The sequence below is a fragment of the Hemiscyllium ocellatum genome, chromosome 16, assembly GCF_020745735.1.
Source record: "Hemiscyllium ocellatum isolate sHemOce1 chromosome 16, sHemOce1.pat.X.cur, whole genome shotgun sequence".
NCBI classification, from domain to species: domain Eukaryota; kingdom Metazoa; phylum Chordata; class Chondrichthyes; order Orectolobiformes; family Hemiscylliidae; genus Hemiscyllium; species Hemiscyllium ocellatum.
Genome location: NC_083416.1, coordinates 43390643 through 43411219, shown reverse-complemented (window position 1 = coordinate 43411219; position 20577 = coordinate 43390643). Strand labels below are relative to the sequence as shown.

General features: G+C 40.1%; 1 protein-coding gene across 1 annotated transcript in view; it reads left to right on the top strand.

Annotated features, from left to right (window-relative positions):
* LOC132823196 (pro-neuregulin-2, membrane-bound isoform-like) overlaps positions 1–12240 on the top strand; it is a 137839-nt gene extending 125599 nt beyond the window's left edge. The window contains exons 6-10 of the mRNA XM_060836793.1: positions 255–357; positions 573–696; positions 2040–2167; positions 5707–5925; positions 11316–12240. Coding sequence (XP_060692776.1) covers positions 255–357; positions 573–696; positions 2040–2167; positions 5707–5925; positions 11316–11964 — 1223 coding nt within the window. The 3' untranslated portion in view covers positions 11965–12240. The remainder of the gene's footprint in view (positions 1–254; positions 358–572; positions 697–2039; positions 2168–5706; positions 5926–11315) is intronic.
* Positions 12241–20577: the final 8337 nt, after the last annotated feature.

Genomic DNA, 20577 nt, shown 5'->3' with positions numbered 1-20577 from the left:
GCCCTTCATATGTTGGTGGGGTTGGTGTTAATAGCAATTTTATTTGCTGTGTATTAATTGTAGTTAACTTCTTTTTGTTGCTATTTTGTACACTTATCTATTATTGTATTTGCAAATATCTTTGATACAGATGTAATATTAAGAATGCTGTAGGCATTTTATGTGAAACTTGTGACTGCAGTAGCTTAAATGATGCTTGTGTCTAAGTCTGAAATAGGCATTTAACCCTGTTGTAACTGTGTTTCTGTTTCCAGAAGCTGAGGAACTGTATCAAAAGAGAGTCTTGACCATTACTGGCATTTGTGTTGCTCTTCTTGTCGTTGGAATTGTGTGTGTAGTGGCATATTGTAAAACAAAGTAAGATTTTAAACCTTTCAGTTGCTATAATGTAAAGCTTCTTATGACCATTTAAATTAGCTGGTGGTTTGTTGCAAGTTAAGTTAATTTGATTCTTTTTTTAAAAATTGCATACAATTCAATAATTTACATTTTTGAGCACTAATACGTTGCGGCTTTTTGAAGTTACTCTAAATACCCTGTCTTGAATTTACTCTAGTTATTGTATTCTTTAGAAAACAAAGAAAGAAAATGCACAGCCATTTGAGACAAAACCTTTGTGTAGACCACCAAAACCGAAACCTTGCCAATGGACCCAACCATCCTGGTCCTCTCCCGGAAGATATTCAGATGGTTGATGTATGTGCTTCTATTTTATAAACAGTTGTCCTAAAAGTAGTTTATTAAAAGACATTATTTGGTAATTATTTAACTTATTGCTTCACAATTATTTTGGTTAAAATGCTTTTCATCAAAACACTTCTCAGGGTGCTTGTAACAGCATAGTTGTGAAATGCATTACCACATTTGGTACTGAACCATATTGGGACTCGGTTCATTGCAAATTGGCAACAAATTGAATAGGTAAGGCCACAACAATATATTGAGTCTACCATTAGGCTAGCATGATAATATTGTATTAATGCAAAGCGATTTTGAATGTACATTACCCAACCATGATAATATCAGTCTCAATCTGCTCAAGTCAAGTGCTCTGTGATTCGCCCTACACCTAAACTTGCAGAAACCCATCTCAACAGTGATGTAATATAGCAATAGCAGATTCAAAGTCACATTTGAGAAAAGGCTTAAGTGGTCCAATGAAGTCAATGAGCCCTGAAAATATTTGTTAGTTTTTGAGACTAACAAAGCATTTCAGAATTATGAAAAATTAGCATCTAGGATTTGTGCAAACACAAAATAATTGTTACACAGTTACTATTGCTGTTCTAGGGTGTTTTTGTCAGACTGAAGTTATTATTTGGTTAAATAAAAATCTGCAATGTGCAGTCAATAGAAAATCAGGCAACTCAGGTCAACAGCTGTAATCACCTTAGAGCTAAATGCAAATGCATTCGATCACATGTAATTTTGAATATCATCTGATTGTTATGGCCAGTGAAGTAGAAGGTAAGATTACTCGGCTTACATGTGTCAATTTGTTAACCCAATGGAATCCAATCTCCCTTATCATCCATATTTTTGTGAATTACCCTTTTGGTATGCCTGATAATTGTGAAGAGTAGACAGGATTCATTCTTGTGATGAAATATTCACAATATGTTGGACTACATGTAAGCTGTCATGGTGGATTGGGCAAAATGGTTTCCTTCTGAAGTGTATTCCAGTGACTGAATGCTGTGCCAAAAACCTTTGTGTGGTTGATTTCTTAATTCTTAACCACCCATAACAGTTTAGACATTCTTCTTTAAAAATTATTAGACTTTTTGGAAATACTTTGAGTTTCAATGAAATACACTAGGAAATCTCCAAGAGGAATTTGAAACATATCAACTTTGTCAAAATCTGTTAAAAATGTTGTTTTGAGTAATTGCCATCATTTGCTTTTCATCATTTCCCATGTGAATATTTACCATAGTTTTCTTACCCAATTAATTGTAAAACTAATTATATCTAAATCTTGATGAATGTGAGCCTTATTACTTGACTCTGAAGTTTCTTTTTCTTTCATCCATGTACAGTACATTTCAAAAAATGTCCCTGCTCCTGAACACGTGAGGCGACATGAAACGGAAACTTCATTTTCTGCAAGCCAACCATCATCCACGTCTCATCACTCTTCCACAGCTACACACACGTCCAGCCATAGGTAATTAACCACTAATGACAAGCACTGCCATTTGCACAAGAAGACGATAATGTAAACAAAATTTTTACTACTTTAATAAAGCTATCGTATAGTTATAGAAATATCGGTGCAAACTTGTTGCGTTGCTCTAACATGCCACTGATCTTATCAACACAGAGTACAAATATTTAGGCTATGCACTTCGTCCATTTCACTAATTCTATATGTAACTTCAAACTCTACAATTAATGTTTTCCAGATTCTTCACTTTGAGTGAATTATGTGACCATGTCTGATTAAATGACCAAATTTTGATTTAGCCCCAGAGAGATGCTCAAATTTAGGCGCAATCCCAATAAGAACCAGTAACTTTGTTGTAAAGTAGACAAAAATCAGAATCCCACTTATTTGCTATGAGAATTGTTGTTTACAATTCTAAGCAACAGAAAAAATCTTAGCATAAGTAAATCAATAAGGCAAGCTCAACATTTCTATCTTATACTCTAACATCCGGAATCAACATGATGTAAATATGAATCAACAGGTGCATTTGCCCCCGGTAGAATGCAAATCCATTTGCACATTCAATAGTAGAGACAACTAGAAGAAATCTCCTCTGCTAGCCACCCGACTTCTTCTTGATGAACAACTTAGCTCCTCTCCTTAAGGATCTAGCCTCCAGATTTCCTCAACAGCAGCTCCTACTCTTGTAGGAGGCCTTATTGGCTCTTCATTGGCCTGAACACAGTTGTCAGTCAACGGGATTAAAACTTAGAATTCCCCAGTGATTGCTCAAGCAGCTGCTCAATCTCATCACTGAAGACTGTGTCTCACTGGATTCACAAAGTTGTATGCCAGCATCAAATCTTTGGTATGATCCAAGCTTCAAATGGCTCCCTGAGGCCTTATCCCCTCAGCAGCCAGGATTCATGACTGCTCAGAGGCATCTCTGAGCCCCATTAGAGAGCTAACCACAGCACATCAGCTACACAGAGTTGGCAACCATATGCTGCCAAGCCGACATCAGACTAATCCAAGTAACCACTGCTCACCGTGGGCTGATGTTCACACTTACCCTTGAACAGATCTGTGACCTTTAAATATCTCATGTATACAGTGTTTAAGGGATCAACCCTTGGTACATTCTGTACCTTAAATGTTCCAATATCCAGTCAACCAGAGGTCATTTCCACAGATGCTAGCTGACAGTGGTTCCACATCAAAATACACAGAAAAATCCAAAACTATAGATTCCATAACAATAGCTCTAGCTTTCTCAAAACAGACATTTTTAAAGCCATGAGGGCAATTGTCCATTGAATGCAACGTCCCTCTACAAAGTGTACATTTTGCCTGTAAGTGCACAAAGAGTGAGGATTAAAATGGGGTAATTTAGTTAGTAAAACATTTTATTATCATTCATACCAGTGGTTGTGAAATATAATTGGTATATTCCTGTGACTTCCATCTCCAGGAACTTGCTTTGTGATTCTTACTGTTTCTTTATGCCAGCAGTGTATGTTATTACAAATACAGGTTTCATGCTACTGATTTACAATAGTCCCAATTTTATTTTTCTATTTAAATAATTAAACCTATTTTGGACCTTAACCCATTTTAAGAATGCCAGTGACAGTCTACACTGTTAACATCCTGCTTGCATATTGAGAGGCTGTCCTTCATCTCTGAAAATGCATTTGTTCTTTCATAATGAATTACACATGTTAAATTTCCTACTTGTCTATCAACCATTGTCAACAGAAGTTATATTTTACAGTAAGTTAACAGATGCTTCCGCTTTTATTCTAACCAAATGGATCATTAGCTGTTGACAACTATCGAATGCAGGTTCATTATAATTGCTGTTAGTGCCGTTTTTTAAATGTTATCAATCCTGCACATTTGAAAGTTATTAATTCCTGTGATTTTGTTAGTTAATTAAATACGCTGAAAAATAGGGGTGCTCTTACTCATTAAGAGTTTGTCAGACCCATCATTGTAAAACAGTATAGATAAATAAGAGAGCTTGAGAATGGCATACATGCAACAATGCCCAGGCAAGAAATCACATTTTATTCATAGACTCATAGAATTTTACAGAACAGAAGAAGGTCACTTGACCCATCATGTCCACACCAGTCAACAGATATCTGTCAGCACTAATCCCATCTTCCAGCTTTGGCTCATAGCCCATTTGACATTGATAAATACTTTCATTTTAAAATGATGACACTAGAAATGTGTTAGCAGAACTTAGTATGTAATTCTTCTTGGCTGTAGCTTAGAATTTAAAGTATATGTATGATAAATAAAACTTAAATAAGCAAAATAATATGGGAACTGGAAATTGCAGAAAATACTAGAAATAATCAACAGGTCTGGCAATATCTGTGAAGCATAAATCAGTTAATATTTCAGGTCTGTGATCTCTCACCAGAATTTATAAATTCAGTGAATTTGCTTTGTAATTAACTCTTACCATCCTGGGTAAATGTTAACTGAGCCTTAAACTGAGTCAGAACACTTGCTTTGTTTTACTCATGAACAAGGCATTTTTCCCGGATTTATGCATTCTGTAAAAGTTGAGACAATTTAGTTGGAGTGCATTTGTGACCAACACTCTGGCAATATAAAGTGTAAGTATTTAATTATCATCCTCTTCTTATATCATTATATAAAATGGAATGTGTAATATACACTTGATCTGCTGCTACCCATTTTCCAACCGTGCCATGAAATGATATTGGCAACTAAAATAAGTAGATAATAAAATAAAAGTTAGAGTTTTATAGGCCTATGTCTAGATATAGATCACCTCTCAGTTCTAAATGAATTTGTTTTTACTCATATATGGGATGAGAGCATCGCTGGCTAAACCAACATTTATTGCCCATCCATAATTGCCCAAAGGGTAGTTGGGAGTAAACCATATTGCTGTAGATCTGGAGTGGCATATAGGCCAGATCAGGTTAGGATGGTAGTTTCCTTCCCTAAAGGATATTAGTGAATTAGATGGGTTTCTTCTGATAGTCAACAATGAATTCATGGTCATCATTGGATCCCAAATTCAAGATTTTTATTGAATTCAAGTTTCACCATTTGCCATAGCAGGATTTGAATACGCCTTCTCAGATCATTACCTGGGTCTCTGGAATAACAGTCTCATGATGATACCACTACGTCTTTGCCCTCCCCATTATTTTGTAGCTATGTCCAATAGTTTGAGCCTTTCCCAGTAGTGGAAACATCTTCCCAACATCCAGCCTGTCAAGAACCGCAGAATCCTATGTGTTTCATACTGGGCAAACTCAGCAAATGTATGCCATTGATTTTCAAGGGGTGATGGTTAGGTTCTGCCTTGTCATTTCCTGACACTTGCAACAAGTGTTCATCAATAACAATTCTAATTGCAGTCGTCCTACAAGCCAAAATGTTAGTTTTATTGAGATAGAAGCATCTATTAAAACCTCAATCTCTCCTGTCCCAGGTTCCATTTACTGTATACTTAATTAGTAGTGCCTGTTCATCAAGTCTGATAAATATGTGGTTGTTTCCTTTAGAAATGGTGACCACACATGGAGCATAGATCGGACTGAGAGTGGAACTTCAGAAATGCATTCTGGAATGATGACATCATCATTAGAAACTAGTAAATGTAACAGTCCCATGGAACCACGAGGCAGATTAAGTGCAGTCTGTAGTCACCATGATACAAGGCATCCTATCTTCCATTGCAGGGACTCAGTGGATTCTCTCAGAGACTCACCTCATAGTGACAGGTATGAAACAAATCAGATTATTCTTCATTGTTGTGTGCTAAACCTCCTTATTCATGAGCTAAATTATTCCATATTTCAGTTTCCAGCTGTAAAACTGGTGGGAGCCCACTGGATCGGCCACATTCCACGAGATCAGAATACCCTCATTTTCTACCTCACATTTACATGAAGGGCTCTGAGCATTCTTTATTGGCATTATAGAGTTCCTTATACGAGAGTCATAGAGTCAGGGAGATGTACTGCTCGAAAACAGAATCTTCGGTCTAATTTGTCCATGCAGTTCAGATATCCTCAATTAATGTAGTCCCGTTGCCAGCCCTCAGCCCATGTCCGTCTAAACACTTCCAATTCATATACCCATCCAGATGCCTTTTAAATGTTGTAATTGTACCAGCCTCCACAACTTCTTCTGGCAGCTCATTCCATACACGCACCACCCCTTGAGTGAAAAAAGTTGCCCCTTGGGTCCCTTTTAAATCTTTCCCCTCTCACCTTAAACCTATGCCCTCTAGTCTGGACTCCCCCACCCTAGGGAAAAGACCTTGTCCATTTATCCTATCCATATCCTGCAGCTCTCTAAGTGAATGGACTGATATTGGCCCACACAAATCCTTAGCTGCTGTCAAACAATTTGTGGCATTGACAATTTCCTTCAGTAACCCCATGCTTGGGATGTTTACCTCAAATAAACTTCCTAATCCTGAGTCCTATGTAAGATCCCTAATGGAAATGTTAATGCATGATTTACTTGTTAAGAACAGGTTTGGGCTTGAATAGTAAGTTCACTTTTCACATTCATCGATGACAAATGCTATAGCCAAGTGAGGAATAGTGAATCAGCTCTTTTCCTTTCAAACTCCTCAGTTGATCACAATGAAGACTTTTAAATTCTTCTTACCATGCAGCTGTATCTCACTGCTGTTTCAATATAGTTAACTCATTCACTAGAACCAACAAGCAGCTAAATACGAGGTTTTCTTGAATGAAAGGAAGAGCTAATTTATTGCTCATTAACCTCAAGAAAAATAAAGACCGAGCAAACACCCGTATAAATGCAGGTAATAGTTTACAAAAAAGCAATGTAAAATAATTTTCAGTTTAAAATACTTAGCTGGTATTGAGGTTATGTATAAACCTTAGATCATGGTTGGTTTGAGATGTCTTAGATCAATGTTAGTGGTGAACATTAAGATATCTTTGAATCCTCAATGTTCAGATGTTCCCTTCATTTTGGGTTATTTCTGGGAGTTACGTCTTTCTAGGTGCTAAGAAGGTCAAGCTTTTTTCCAGTTACAAATCCATCTCCTCTGTTTCTGCCCAAACCTGCCCCATGAAATATAACTGATTTGTTTATTCAAATATAGAGTTCCTTCTTTTCATTTTGAGTAATTGCAGGTTTTTAAAAAATATATTCTTCAAGATTTGACCTTCTCTTAAAAAGAAAATCAATTGGGAGATACAGGTCTGACAGAGTTGTTTCAGTGTTGTTTAATCAAAACATATTCATTTCAGTTCTAGATAACAGTAATAGAGAATTCATTAGTTAGGGGAACAGATAGGCATGTTTGAGGCCATCAGCAAGACTTCAAAATGGTGTATTGCCTCACTGCTGCCAGAGCCCAGGATGTCACAGAGCAGGTGCAGTACCTTCTTCTGGGGGAAGGTGAACAACTAGAGGTTGTGGTCCATGTTGGTACCAATGACTTTGGTAGGAAGGGGGATGTGGTCCTGCAATGACAATTTAGACAACTAGCTAGAAAGTTAGCAAGCAGGACCTCAAATGTAATAATCTCCAGATTGCTCCCAATGCATCATTAATTGATTCTGTCATTCGAATTGTTGAAATACATGGTGAACAACTAGGTTCCAAGCACTGACCACAGTGGAATCTCACTGGTCATCAACTTCCACTCCAAGATTGATACATTCTTTCCTACTTTCTAATTTCCTATCTGCGAACTAACAACCCAGATATTAAAATCAGAGGATGGAAATTATTGACAGTCGATATGTGACTGTAATCATGACAATAATTATCACCAGCTGAAAACTCAAAGGGCGAGAGCAATTCGTGAAACAATGGATGACATTTTTATTTGGCCATCGATCTGAGACCAGAGACAGATGAGCTAGCAATTTCCTACCTCCTGTTGGTGTTCAAACTTGCTGACATGTTCTTGTCTTGAAGTCAATTTGTAATAGCTTGGCCATGGAGGTGGGGTGGAGGTGATGTGATGATGGGTAGCCAAGTAAGTTCTTTAATGACTCCATTCCACTCCAGTTGCAGTCTCTGACCCCACTCCCAGCCCCAGCCATATACCAGTCCCTAGCTCCCAGCCTTGCCAGGTTTTCACTATCCCCCCAGACCTCCCCCTCACTGAAAATGAACGATCAATCCTCAGCAAAAGCCTTACCTTCATCCTGCTCTACGAATTTAATACGCATTGTGAGGTCAAACACTTCTTCTGCTGCATCTGACCCCAAGCTTACTTTCTTCATTAGGACCCTTTCGCCCGCCTCCAACACACTCCATCCACCTGGACACCCCATGTTGGTCTGTTACCCACCCTCGACTTCTTCATCTCCAACTGCCACTGAGACATAGACCACCTCAACCTGTCTACACCCCCCCCCCCCGCCCCCCACTCCAACCACCCGCCCTCACAACACGCAGCCCTCCATTCCCTCTGCTCCAACCCCAAGCTCACCATCAAACCAGCGGACAAAGGGGGTGCAGTGGTAGTTTGGCACACTGACCACGACACCACTGAAGCCAGTCGCCAACTCAAAGATGCCTCCTCCTACCACCCCCCTCAACAATTACCTCACCCCTCCCTGCCCCCCCATCACCAAACCATCTCCCAGATCATACTTATCATCTCAGGGGATCTCCCACCTAGAGGATCCAACCTCATTGTGCAGGAACCCTGCACCACCTGATTCTACCTCCTTCCTAAGATCCACAAGCCTGACTACCCTGGCTGACCCATCGTCTCAGCCTGCTTCTGCCCCACCAAATTCGTCTCCACCTACCTCGAAATTGTCCTATTTCCCCCTTGGTCCAGGAGCTCCCCATATACATTCAGGACACCACCCATGCCCTCCAACTCCTCCAAGACTTCCATTTCCCCGATCCCTCCAACACCTCATCCTCACCATGGACATCCAGTGCCCCTACACCTCCATCCATTATGACCAGGCCCTCCAAGCCTTCCATTTCTTCCTCTTGCAGTGTCCCGACCAGTACCCTTCCACTGACGCTCTTATTCGTTTGGCAGAACCGGTCCTTACCCTCAACAATTTGTCCTTCAAACCCTCCACTTTCTCCAAATGAAAGAGAACACCTGTATGGGCCCCAGCTATGCCTGTCTTTTTATTGGCTATGTAGAATAGTCCATCTTCCGTAGTTACACTGGCACCACTCCCCACCTCTTCCTCCGCTACATTAATGACTGCATCGGCACCACCTTGTGCTCCCATGAGGAGGTTGAACAGTTCATCAACTTCACAACACATTCCACCCTGACCTTAAATTCACCTGGACCACCTCTGATACCTTCCTTCCCCTTCCTGAATCTCTCCATCTCCATCAATGATGACCGACTCAACACTGACATTTTTCTACAAACCCACCACTCCCACAGCTACCTGAATTACACCTCCTTCCACCCTACCTCCTGCAAAAATGCTATCCCGTATTCCCAATTCCTCCGCCTCCACCGCAACTACTCCCAGGAGGACCAATTCCACACAGAACACAGCAGATGGCCTCCTTCTTTAAAGACCATAATTTCCCTCCCACGTGGTTGAAGATGCCCTCCAACGCATCTCATCCATGTCCTGCACCTCCGCCCTTGAACCTCCAACCGCAATAAGGACAGAACCCTCCAGTCCTCACCTTCCACCCACCAGTCTCCACATAAATCGCATCATCCACTGACATTTCCACCACCTCGAAATGCACCCCACCACTAGGGATATATTTCCCTCCCCACCCCTATCTGCTGTCTGGAGACCACCCCTCTCACGTCTGTCCAAGGCCCCAAAGGAGCCTTCCACATCCATCAAAGTTTCACCTACACTTCCACACATGCCATTTATTGAATCTTTTACTCCTGATGCGGTCTCCTCTACTTTGGGGAGACTGGACCCCTTCTCTCAGAGCACTTCAGAGAACATCTCAAGGACACCACATAATCAACCCCACTGCCCCGTGGCTGAACGATTCAATTCCCCTCCCACTCCACCAAGGACATGCAGGTCCTGGACCTCGTCCATCTCCACTCCCTCACCACCCAATACCTGGAAAAAGAATACCTTATCTTCTGCCTCAGGATCCTTCAACCCCATGGCATCAATGTGGAATTCACCAGTTCCCTCATTTCCCCTCCCCCCACCTTACCCCAGTTCCAAATACCCAGCTCTGCACTGCTCTCATGACCTGTCCCACCTGTCAATTTTCTTTCTCACCTATCTGTTCCACCCTCCTCTCTGACCTGTCACCTTCACCCCCACCTCCATCCACCTATTGCACTCTCAGATACCTTCCCCCACCCCCATCCCTCCCAATTAGCTTTCCACCCCTGAGGCTCCCAGTCTCAGTCCTGATGAAGGTCTAGTGCCCGAATCATCAATTTTCCTGCTCCTCTATGCAGCCTGGCCTGCTGTGCTTTTCCAGCACCAATCTAATCTTAACCCCATCCTTAATGATCCTAACAAGCCAGATATGCAGAAACCAACTGGAATTTCCAAGGTAACTGTGGGAGTTCCTTAAGGGTGATGAATGGAGGTCATATCCAAATGCAGTTCTGGGCAGATGGAATGGGAGTTGGCAGTCCATCTGTTTTTTTCTAAAATATCCCTTGTTGGCATGATGATATGTTGGCCATAGGTGTAAGCATAAGCTGTCCTATGGAGGGTTCCCACTTGTTCATAATGTCAGCCTGGAAGGTGTCCCTATCTACGTTATGTCCGCGAAAGGTGCTCCCTCTGTCTGATATTGGAAGCTCCCATATCTGACAGTGGGACTCTTACTGCCACTGCAGCTACATGATGGTAGGTCAATGCAGACTCAGTCATCTGGCCTCCACATTCAATTGGGTGGGTCTGCTGGAGGCCATTTAATTGGCTGGCCCCTCAACAATTATGTCCTGAGACCTGCATATCCCATCACATGTGGTTTCACCAATGCAAGAACTCGCATCTGCAAATAAACATTCATCACATAAACCAGCATGAGGGTACAAGGAATAATTAATAGAGAGAACATTTGAAAAGATAGTCATAGAAATGAAATACATCCTGCATACTGATGATTTAAAAGGATCTATTTGCACCTATTTGAACTATCTTGCACTCTACCAAGTCTTGATGCTGTTGATTTTCTTTAGGTATGTGTCTGCTCTCACAACACCAGCTCGGTTATCGCCTGTTGACTTGCATTACTCTCTCCCTTCATATGCACCTGGTTTTGAGATGTCTCCACGTGGATCTACCCATGTAACGACATTGCCTCCAGCAGCGGTTGGATATACAGTGGAAGATGAACAGCCTTTGTTGAGAAGATACCACAAGTACCAACAAGATAACCAGAGACACGACCCCTACAAGCAGCGCCACAGCTATCTTCATGACAGCTTTGGAAGTCTGCCCCCTAGTCCGATGAGAGTGGCAGAGGATGATGAGTACGAGACAACACAAGAGTACATCCCAGCACTAGATAGACCAAAGAAAACGGCAAACAGCAGTAGAAGATGGAGGAAAACAAAACCAAATGGTCACATTTCACACAGATCTGAATGCGATTGTGACTCAAACTCAGAAAGTTGCTGCTCTGACACTGATTCTGATGGTGAGAAAGCAGGAGAGCATACACCTTTCTTAAGCACTCAGAACCCTGCAGCAGCAAACACAGAAACAGCGTCAGTATTCCGGTCTTCTGATAGTAGGACTCACTCATCCAATAGGCACAATGTACGAGAGGACTTACACACCCGAGTAACACGTGTAAAATCAAATCAAGACTCGAACCCTGTGTAAATGCCATAGATCTGCAACTGTAAAAATATTTTATTTTATATAATTATCAAATATTCTAAAATTAAATTAAACATTTTATTTTCATTTTAGCAAAGTTGTCTTACAGCTAACAGGAAAGTCTTTTATAGGAAAACATGTATTTATATGTAAAATATGATTTACAGTTAAAGATGATGGTGTGTCAGATTTTCACATCATAAATAGGATAATATTGTGGTGCCTTTTGCTGTATGCTGATACCAGATTTCCTGCTGATGTTTCAGTTTTTTAGTGTTTCTATCTTGGACTCATTATATTATACATTTTCAATTTTTCATTTTATTTTTACCATGGACTTTCTTACATTTGGACAGTTATATTTCTTTGAATTCTGGACATGGACATCTGTATCTGATATTATTTATCGGTGTACTGGTTCCTGCAACATCAAGTGACATCTTGGCTGAACTCTATTTTGTTTGATTGGGAGGACAGAATATAGTTATATTTATTTTTCTGCCCTCCAACAGATTAATAAATATTTCTTACTTTAAACCAGAAGAATACAACAGTGAAGATTAGATTAATATTTGCAGCCCATCTCAACCTAGGAATTTACCAGGATATGATTCCTTGGCAGCAGATTGGCAGCATGTTATCTGAGTCTACTGACAACCACCAACATAAAAATTGAAAGGTCAGTGCAAACCAGACGTGACATTTAGACGTCGCTAAAGAGTCTGCAACATTTGCAGTTATTTGGGTTTTCTTTATCAGTAACCTCAACTATTTTCACTAGAAAAAGTACAAAAGCACCATTTGACAAAAACATAAGAACACTTTCATTTTAATGTTATTTCCAAATATATTTTGAAAATGGTCAGATTGGAAACTGGAAATTAATAAGCAACAACTTTGTGGTAATTTGTTTTTGATGGGATTTTTGCAACATGATTTTGCATGTCTTAACCATTCCAAATGGACTGATGCATGGAAAGCTAGGAATGAAAGATTTAACATGTTTTTAATGAACTGCATAACTTTTCATCTCTTGTCCTTTTTAGTGCAGGTTTATTATGGGTTCTGCAAATCTTTTATTGGTACATTTCAATTGTTTGCCATGCAGGGCTGTGAAATATGGAATTAGCATTATCCATTTTGAAATAAACCTATATTCTTTACTTTCAATGAACCCCAATGCTTGGTGTAAAACATTGCATGCCAAACAGTACAGACCATAAATCTATAACATGCGACTGAGGAAACAGTGCCCACAATTTAATGATTAACTGTTTTCTCAAATTCCCACAATGTTTTCATCTTCAGCAAAATTGTGACCAGGCCCAGCAGCCAGCTGTGAAGATTCCATTTATATTGCTCCTTCTACAACTGATTTGCTTCAGAAGTGATAAAGCGTAAGGGATAAATTTGTGACATCAGTTCTTTTCTTTAAAGAGGAAGGTACAGTGTGTGACTTTTAAATACTTTATTTAAAGTTAATTGTTGCCTTTAGTTCTTCAAAAGACTGTGATCATCTGCATTAAAAAAAATGAGCATGAATTTGTGCACTCCAGTGATTCTATGTTTATTGGCACTGAAGCATTTCTGGCAAGACATTTTACACTGCTGGATCTCTATCTTCAAGATCTGTGAATCCAAGTCTGTAGGCTGGTTGTTTTCATAAAACATATGACATACATTTAGCAAAAAAAAACACTGGAAACCAAGACACATTTCATCTTAATGGGGTAGGGCTGGAAAAAGGAGAGGGTGAGTAAAAAATTTTGCAGAAGGTGAATGTCACATTGTTTTTAATTTTAAAAGAAACAATTATTTAAGGAGAAATCTGCCTCACTTTAGTCAATGATGATTGCAGGTTCATTATACCTTTAACTTTTATTTTAACTTTTAACCTTTCTGGAAGTCATGTGAAGTGGTATTTTACAACATAACATGTTGTTTACCAAGTAATAATTTTGTTGATAAGTGTTCCAAGCTTAACATTAATATACCTCGGATCCTCTGGAGATTTGTGTTATTGCTTGGTCTATTAAACCAGCCTTCCTATTGTGAATCAGGGTGAAAAGAATTTATTTGTTCTGCACTTACTTCTACAGCTTTATAGATCATTATTTATTTATTAAAGTGCCCAAACTGATGCTTATACCATAGAGTTAATTAGCAAAATTATACCACAGACAATGGTGAGATAAAAATTGCAAAGAGTTACTTACTGACTACTACGATTTTCATGTTGGTCTCAATTTAAGCATCAATTTTCTTTCTGGAAACAAGCAGAAGCCTGCCATGTTGTTGGAATGCCAATACTGTTCTGCCAGTTGCTAGTATGGCACCAGCCCAGTGTAAAATCTGCCCAAAGGGTGGGAAGCTATTAAAGCAGGGCATTTAATTTAATCCTTGCCTTAATAGTTTCTCTTGCAAGCAGGAACAAATGTTAATTTATTTAACACTTATGTGTCCACAGTGTAGACCTTTATTGCACCCACTGGTCCCTGTTGGAAATTTCCAATCCAATCATCAAAGCATTGCCAACAATGTTGGATGGATACTATAATTGTTCAGTGCATTGCTACCCAGTACTCTTCAAAGACCAAAATCTGGGCCACAGTCCTAGGACTAATGTGTAGTTGTCTGATACAATGAAAACAAGATAATTTGTTTTTTAAAATTCCATATATCATTTAAATGCTGCTAAGATGATGCAACCAATCAAAGATATAACTTGCAATTTTTTTTTACACTATTTGCTTCAATACTCCAAGGATTTCCTTGCTTTCTAATTGAAAAATGTCAAACCAATTTAAACACAATGCAATTTAAATGGCAAACCTCTTTTCATCTGGATGATTGAAGATGCCTTGTATGGAAAACAATGTGGATCATAACATTGAGGGCTGTTCTTCACTTTGAAATGCATTTATTTTGTAATTCTGTATTTAGAATTCATCAGTTATGTTCGTGCAAACTAGATTGTATTTTCTAGTGGTCCTAAGAACAGCTGTGTATTTTCATACTACTGTTAATTGTATATCGAAATGCCAAGCTACTAGGTCTTTAGTATGTGTCAATATGTCCTCTACTGCACCTTGAGGAAATTAACTTGCAACATGCACTCTTTTCTGAGAGAAGTTTGCTGATATTTTGGATCCCCCCCCCCCCACACACACACACACACACACACACACATACTGTTTTTAGTTCTTTTATTAACTGACTTTTTCATTTGCAGCCATCTTGATGCTTATTTTGAAATAATCCAATATGATCCTTACACATTAATCAGTGATACATAGCAGGATCTTATTTTGTCTTGAATTCATATGTTGTGTTTTTTTTAAGTTTTTCTGTGTTTTCAATATCTCCTCCACCCCACCATTGCATGTTTTATCTCCTGGCATGAAAAGTGTTCAGTAATAGAGATGTGTGTGAAAGTAGATTTTGATCCCCATTTGTCTCAAGCCCTTCTGCCCATAATTATTTTCAGTGGGAATTCACAAGTATTTATGCCTGCTTTGAGTGGGCGATCACAAAGTAAATGGTTCTTGTGTTCCTTAATTATGAGCTTTAATTCAAACCATTATAAAGAGCACTGCATTAAGTTGTGTTTTAATCTTCAAAGCTGCATTAGATACTTATCAGTTGTTGCTCTACATTGAGATTCCGCATTGCTATTTCATGATTTGTTTTGGTCATAATTCATTATCCCCCTCCAATAACAGCTCTCAGTTGTTCTATAGCATTACTCAGAAAAAATCTTCTTTAATATTTTAGTTCTAATCAGACAATGTAATCTTTGCTTCACTGAGTTAGTCATTAAAATGGATATTATGGAGGATCCTATTGCTATTCATTTACAAGAATAAAAAAACCTTATGATTGGGCAAATCATGACACTGAAAAAAATGATTAGAAATGAATTTCAGCAAAGGTTTGCAAAACCTTCTCAAACTCTCAAGAATTTCACACTTGAAGAGGCAGTTTAGCAGCTATCTCGTACATAAGAGGATTTATTGGGCTTTTCTACAAGTGCCACAGCCAAATACTTGTCATATCTGACTGTCACCTCAGAATAAGATAGTGCCCCACCATTTTGAGAGTGATCAGGTCCCAGCCAGACAACTACTGCTAAGATGATTTGACTAAACCATATTCTGTAATGTTTATAGTTAAACAAACATTTATATACACTGTTATAGTATAATAAGTAATTGCATACGAATGCTGCTATTGTCATGAGAAAATGTGGCTGATTGAAAGCAGACAGAGTACTAAAAGATTGGTTACCGTAGCTGTGGCTGTAGAGTTTTAAGATTCCTTCTCTAATAATTTTTCCTTGAGCATAACAAGGAGAGACAATTGAGACTGTTTTACTCTGTTGTGTAGGGCCTTTTAGAGTGCATTTTTCTTTTGTTTTATATTATAAACGTACATCCTTCATATATTGAAGTTCAATCATTCTCAAATATTTTTGACTGAGGACCACTTTTTGAATGGATTGAGAGTTAAGGACACTTCATTTCAATTATAGTACTACATTATACTCATAAGATGCAAGTGCTGCATACAAGGATTGTTTTAATCATGTTTTTCAGGAAAAATAAGCTTTTTATTTACAGATTACAGTGATCTTCTTACCTCCCACTATGAGATTGACAGCACACTTTGCGCAGCAAATGTGGCAACTGCAGTCTACTCCTGTCAACAAGCTTGTACTCTGGCTCCCACCTTGCCCACTATTTGTACTCAGGAAGCACCTGTGAACCCATTGGAATGTCTCTTGGATCCTCACTTAGAGAGCTTTGGGTGCAGTTCTATAAATAATAAAATGGTCTTCAAGGTTAAAGTCACTCGAGTAAATAAATTTGCAACTCGGATACATGAAGCAGCAGTATACAAGCAATATATCTCAGTTACAAATTTCGCGTCTGTAATATTGTCTGGAGTCGAGGATCACTTTTCTATGATGAATAAGAATATTAATTATATAGCACCTTCAACAGAGCTTAACATTACTTCAAAGTATTTCACAAGAACACAACCAAGCAAAACTTGATACTGAGAAAAGGAAGGAAAATAAGAACATGCTTGGTCAAAATATTAGTTTTTAAGGCTAATTTTAAAGAAGGAGAAAGAGTCCAAGAGGTTTAGGAAGGATAATTCCAGATTGCAAGGCCTACATGGCTGATGGTACTACTGCCAATGGAAAGACAGTAGTGGGGATACACAGAGGAAACCTAATCAAAGTTGGAGAAACATTAGGGTTGAATTTTTCTAGCCATTTAGAGAGAGCCTGGGAGGTGGGAGGGCTGACAATAGGGCAAGGGAAAGGCAGTGAGGAGGAATTTGGAACCATAACAACTGCATATATTGCCAGTGGTGGGGACATCAGATGCAACAGCCCTCATGCAGCTAATTCAACAAGTTAAGGGTCTTATGACAAGCTACTGCACTCTCCTGCTGGCATTGTCTGTATCAGGAGGGCCTTTAGGTGGGGAGACCATCAAATAACCTTTGATGGCTTCCTAACCAATTGCAAGAGGAAGCTTGAGGAGAGCACATTGATGGCCACTCCTGTTCACCAACACTCTTTAGGGAAATTAATCTGCTGTCCATTCCTGCTCTGATCTACATGTGACTCCAGATCCTCTGCAATGCATTTAATTCTCACTTTGCTGCCCTCTGAAATGCCCAGCAAGCCACTCAATTGTATCAAGCCATTAGAAAGCTGAAGAAAAGGGATCTGACAATTAGTGGGCGGCACGGTGGCACAGTGGTTAGCACTGCTGCCTCACAGCGCCTGAAGACCCGGGTTCAATTCCCGACTCAGGCGACTGACTGTGTGGAGTTTGCACGTTCTCCCCGTGTCTGCGTGGGTTTCCTCCGGGTGCTCCGGTTTCCTCCCACAGTCCAAAGATGTGCGGGTCAGGTGAATTGGCCATGCTAAAATTGCCCGTAGTGTTAGGTAAGGGGTAATGTAGGGGTATGGGTGGGTTTCGCTTCGGCGGGTTGGTGTGGACTTGTTGGGCCGAAGGGCCTGTTTCCACACTGTAAGTCTAATCTACTCAGGAACAACCGAGACACTGGAAATTAAAATGCCAAAACCAACCCCTTTGATCCTATAAAGTTCTCCTGGCTAATATCTCTGGGCTAGTGCCAAACAAGTCACGCAACAGACTGACATGTTAATGGAGCCATACCGTACAATGTCCTTGTTAATGCTATCACCATTCCTAGTTATATCCTGTTCCACTACCTGGACAGGCTCCAGAGATTGTAGCGCAATGGCAAATATTTGAGAGGGAATTGTTATGGGAGGCCTCGACTTTAACTCCAGATCTTAAGAAGCTTTAGTGTATCAGTCAAACATGGTCAAGAAAATATCCCGCTGATTATTACCCACTCCCCCTTTAGCCCTACCAGCCCATCACCGGCTTAAAAATAAATATTTCTCCATGTCGTACACCACTTGAATGATGCATCGGGAATGTCAAGGGCAGAGAATGTACTCTTACTGCCGGTTCAAGCCTCCCTCACCAAGAGGGACTCAGCAGCCCTACTACTCACTAAGCTGGCTGAGTCCCAAAGGACATATCTGTAGGAAGTGATGAGGGAACAAGCCAGATGTAAGAACTGACTTGACCCATTCCTCACCAAATGAGAAGAATTTCATGTTGAGGACACTCTGTACTATATTGTGTGCCATTACAACTGTGCTGCATGCAATAGATTTTAAACAGTTCTAGCAACTCAAAACTGGGCATCCATGAGTCACGGTGGGCCATTGGCAGCTTCAGAATTGTAATCAAACACTGTGAAACCCTGGACCAGACATATCCCCCATTCTGCCATCACCATCAATCTGGGAGATCAAAACTTGTTCAGTGAAGAATGAAGGAGGGCAGGCAAAGCAAAGCAGCAGGCAAGACCTAAAGATGAGGTGCCAATGTGGCAAAGCTGCAACACAGGAGTACTTTAATGCCAAAGAACAGAGGAAGCATGTCATAGACAGGCTGAGCGATCAGCCAACTGATCAGCTTTAAGCTCTGCAGTTGTACCTGATTCAGTAATGAATGGTCATGGACAATCAAACAGTAGGAGGTGGACACTCCATTAATACCCCCATCCTCAATGATTGGAGACCCCAGTGTGTAAAGCACAGCTGAAGCATTTTCATCACTTTCCAGCTGGAAGGTCCCCAACATCACAACCAACGTCATTCACTTCACATGAAGAAACAGCTGAAGCTACTGTATGCTACAAATCCTATGGGCCCTGACACTGTTCCAGCAATAATACTAAAACCTGTGCACCAGGACTAGCTGTTTCAGAACATTGGCATCCACCTGGCAAAGAAGAATACTTCCCCAGTATATACACAAAATCAGAATAGACTTGTTTCAACCTATTACAGCCCTACCAGCTTACTGCCGATCATTGGCAAAGTGATAGAAGTAATCATCAACAGTGCTATTAAACAGACCTTGCACAGCAATACACTACTTACTGACACTCAGTATAAAGTTCTTTTATATCTATTGAGCTCCTTACCTCATTATATCCCGGGTCCAAGTAGGGACTAAATACTAAATCTGGAGAATACCTGAGAGCCCATGAACTGCTCTTGATACCAAGTGTTTAACCATGTGTGGCATCAAGGAGTTTTAGTCAATCTGGAGTCAATGCATATAAGGGGAAAACGTTTCACGAGTTGAAGTCACACCTCATGCAAAAGAGATGGTTGTGGCTGTTAGAGATCAGTCATCTCAGTTTCAGGATGTCATTGTAGGAGTTTCTTGGCATTGTGTCCTTGGCCCAGTCACCTTCAGCTGCTGGTGGGGGCATCAGATGCAACAGCCCTAATGCAGCTAATTCAGCCAGTTAAGGGTCTTATGACAAGCTACTGCACTCTCCTGGTGACATTTGGCTATGTCAGGAGGGCCTCTAGGTGGGGAGACCATCAGATAAATTCTGATGGCTTCCCAACTAATTGCAAGAGGAAACTTGAGGAGAGCACATTGATGGCCACTCCTGTTCACCAACACTCTTTAGGGAAATTAATCTGCTTTCCATTCCTGCTCTGGTCTACATGTGACTCCAGATCCTCTGCAATGCATTTAATTCTCATTTTGTTGCCCTCTGAAATTCCTAGCAAGCCACTCAATTGTATCAAGCCACTAGAAAGCTGAAGAAAATGAGCTCCCCTTCATCATAAGTTCAGAAGTGGGATGCTCAGCCATGATTGCATAATTTTCAGCACCACCCCACAGTTGGTGAAGCAGCCCATGTCAGTCACAGCATGGTATGGACAACAGTTACATTTGGCTGAAAAATTGTAAATAATCTGTGCCATACAAATATCAGACAACGGCCATCACAATTAAAATAGATTCTAACCATCTCCCCTTGATGTCCAATAACAATACCACCACTGAATCTCCCACTTTCAGTGCAGTGGGGCTTTCCATTCTCCAAAAACTGAACTGGACCACTCAGCTAAATATAGTGTCTACAAGTGCAGGTCAGTGTCTACAAATTCTGTAGTAAGTAACTCACCTTCTATCTTCCCAAAGCCTTTCCACAACCTATAAGGCTCAGGCCTGGAAGGTCATGGAA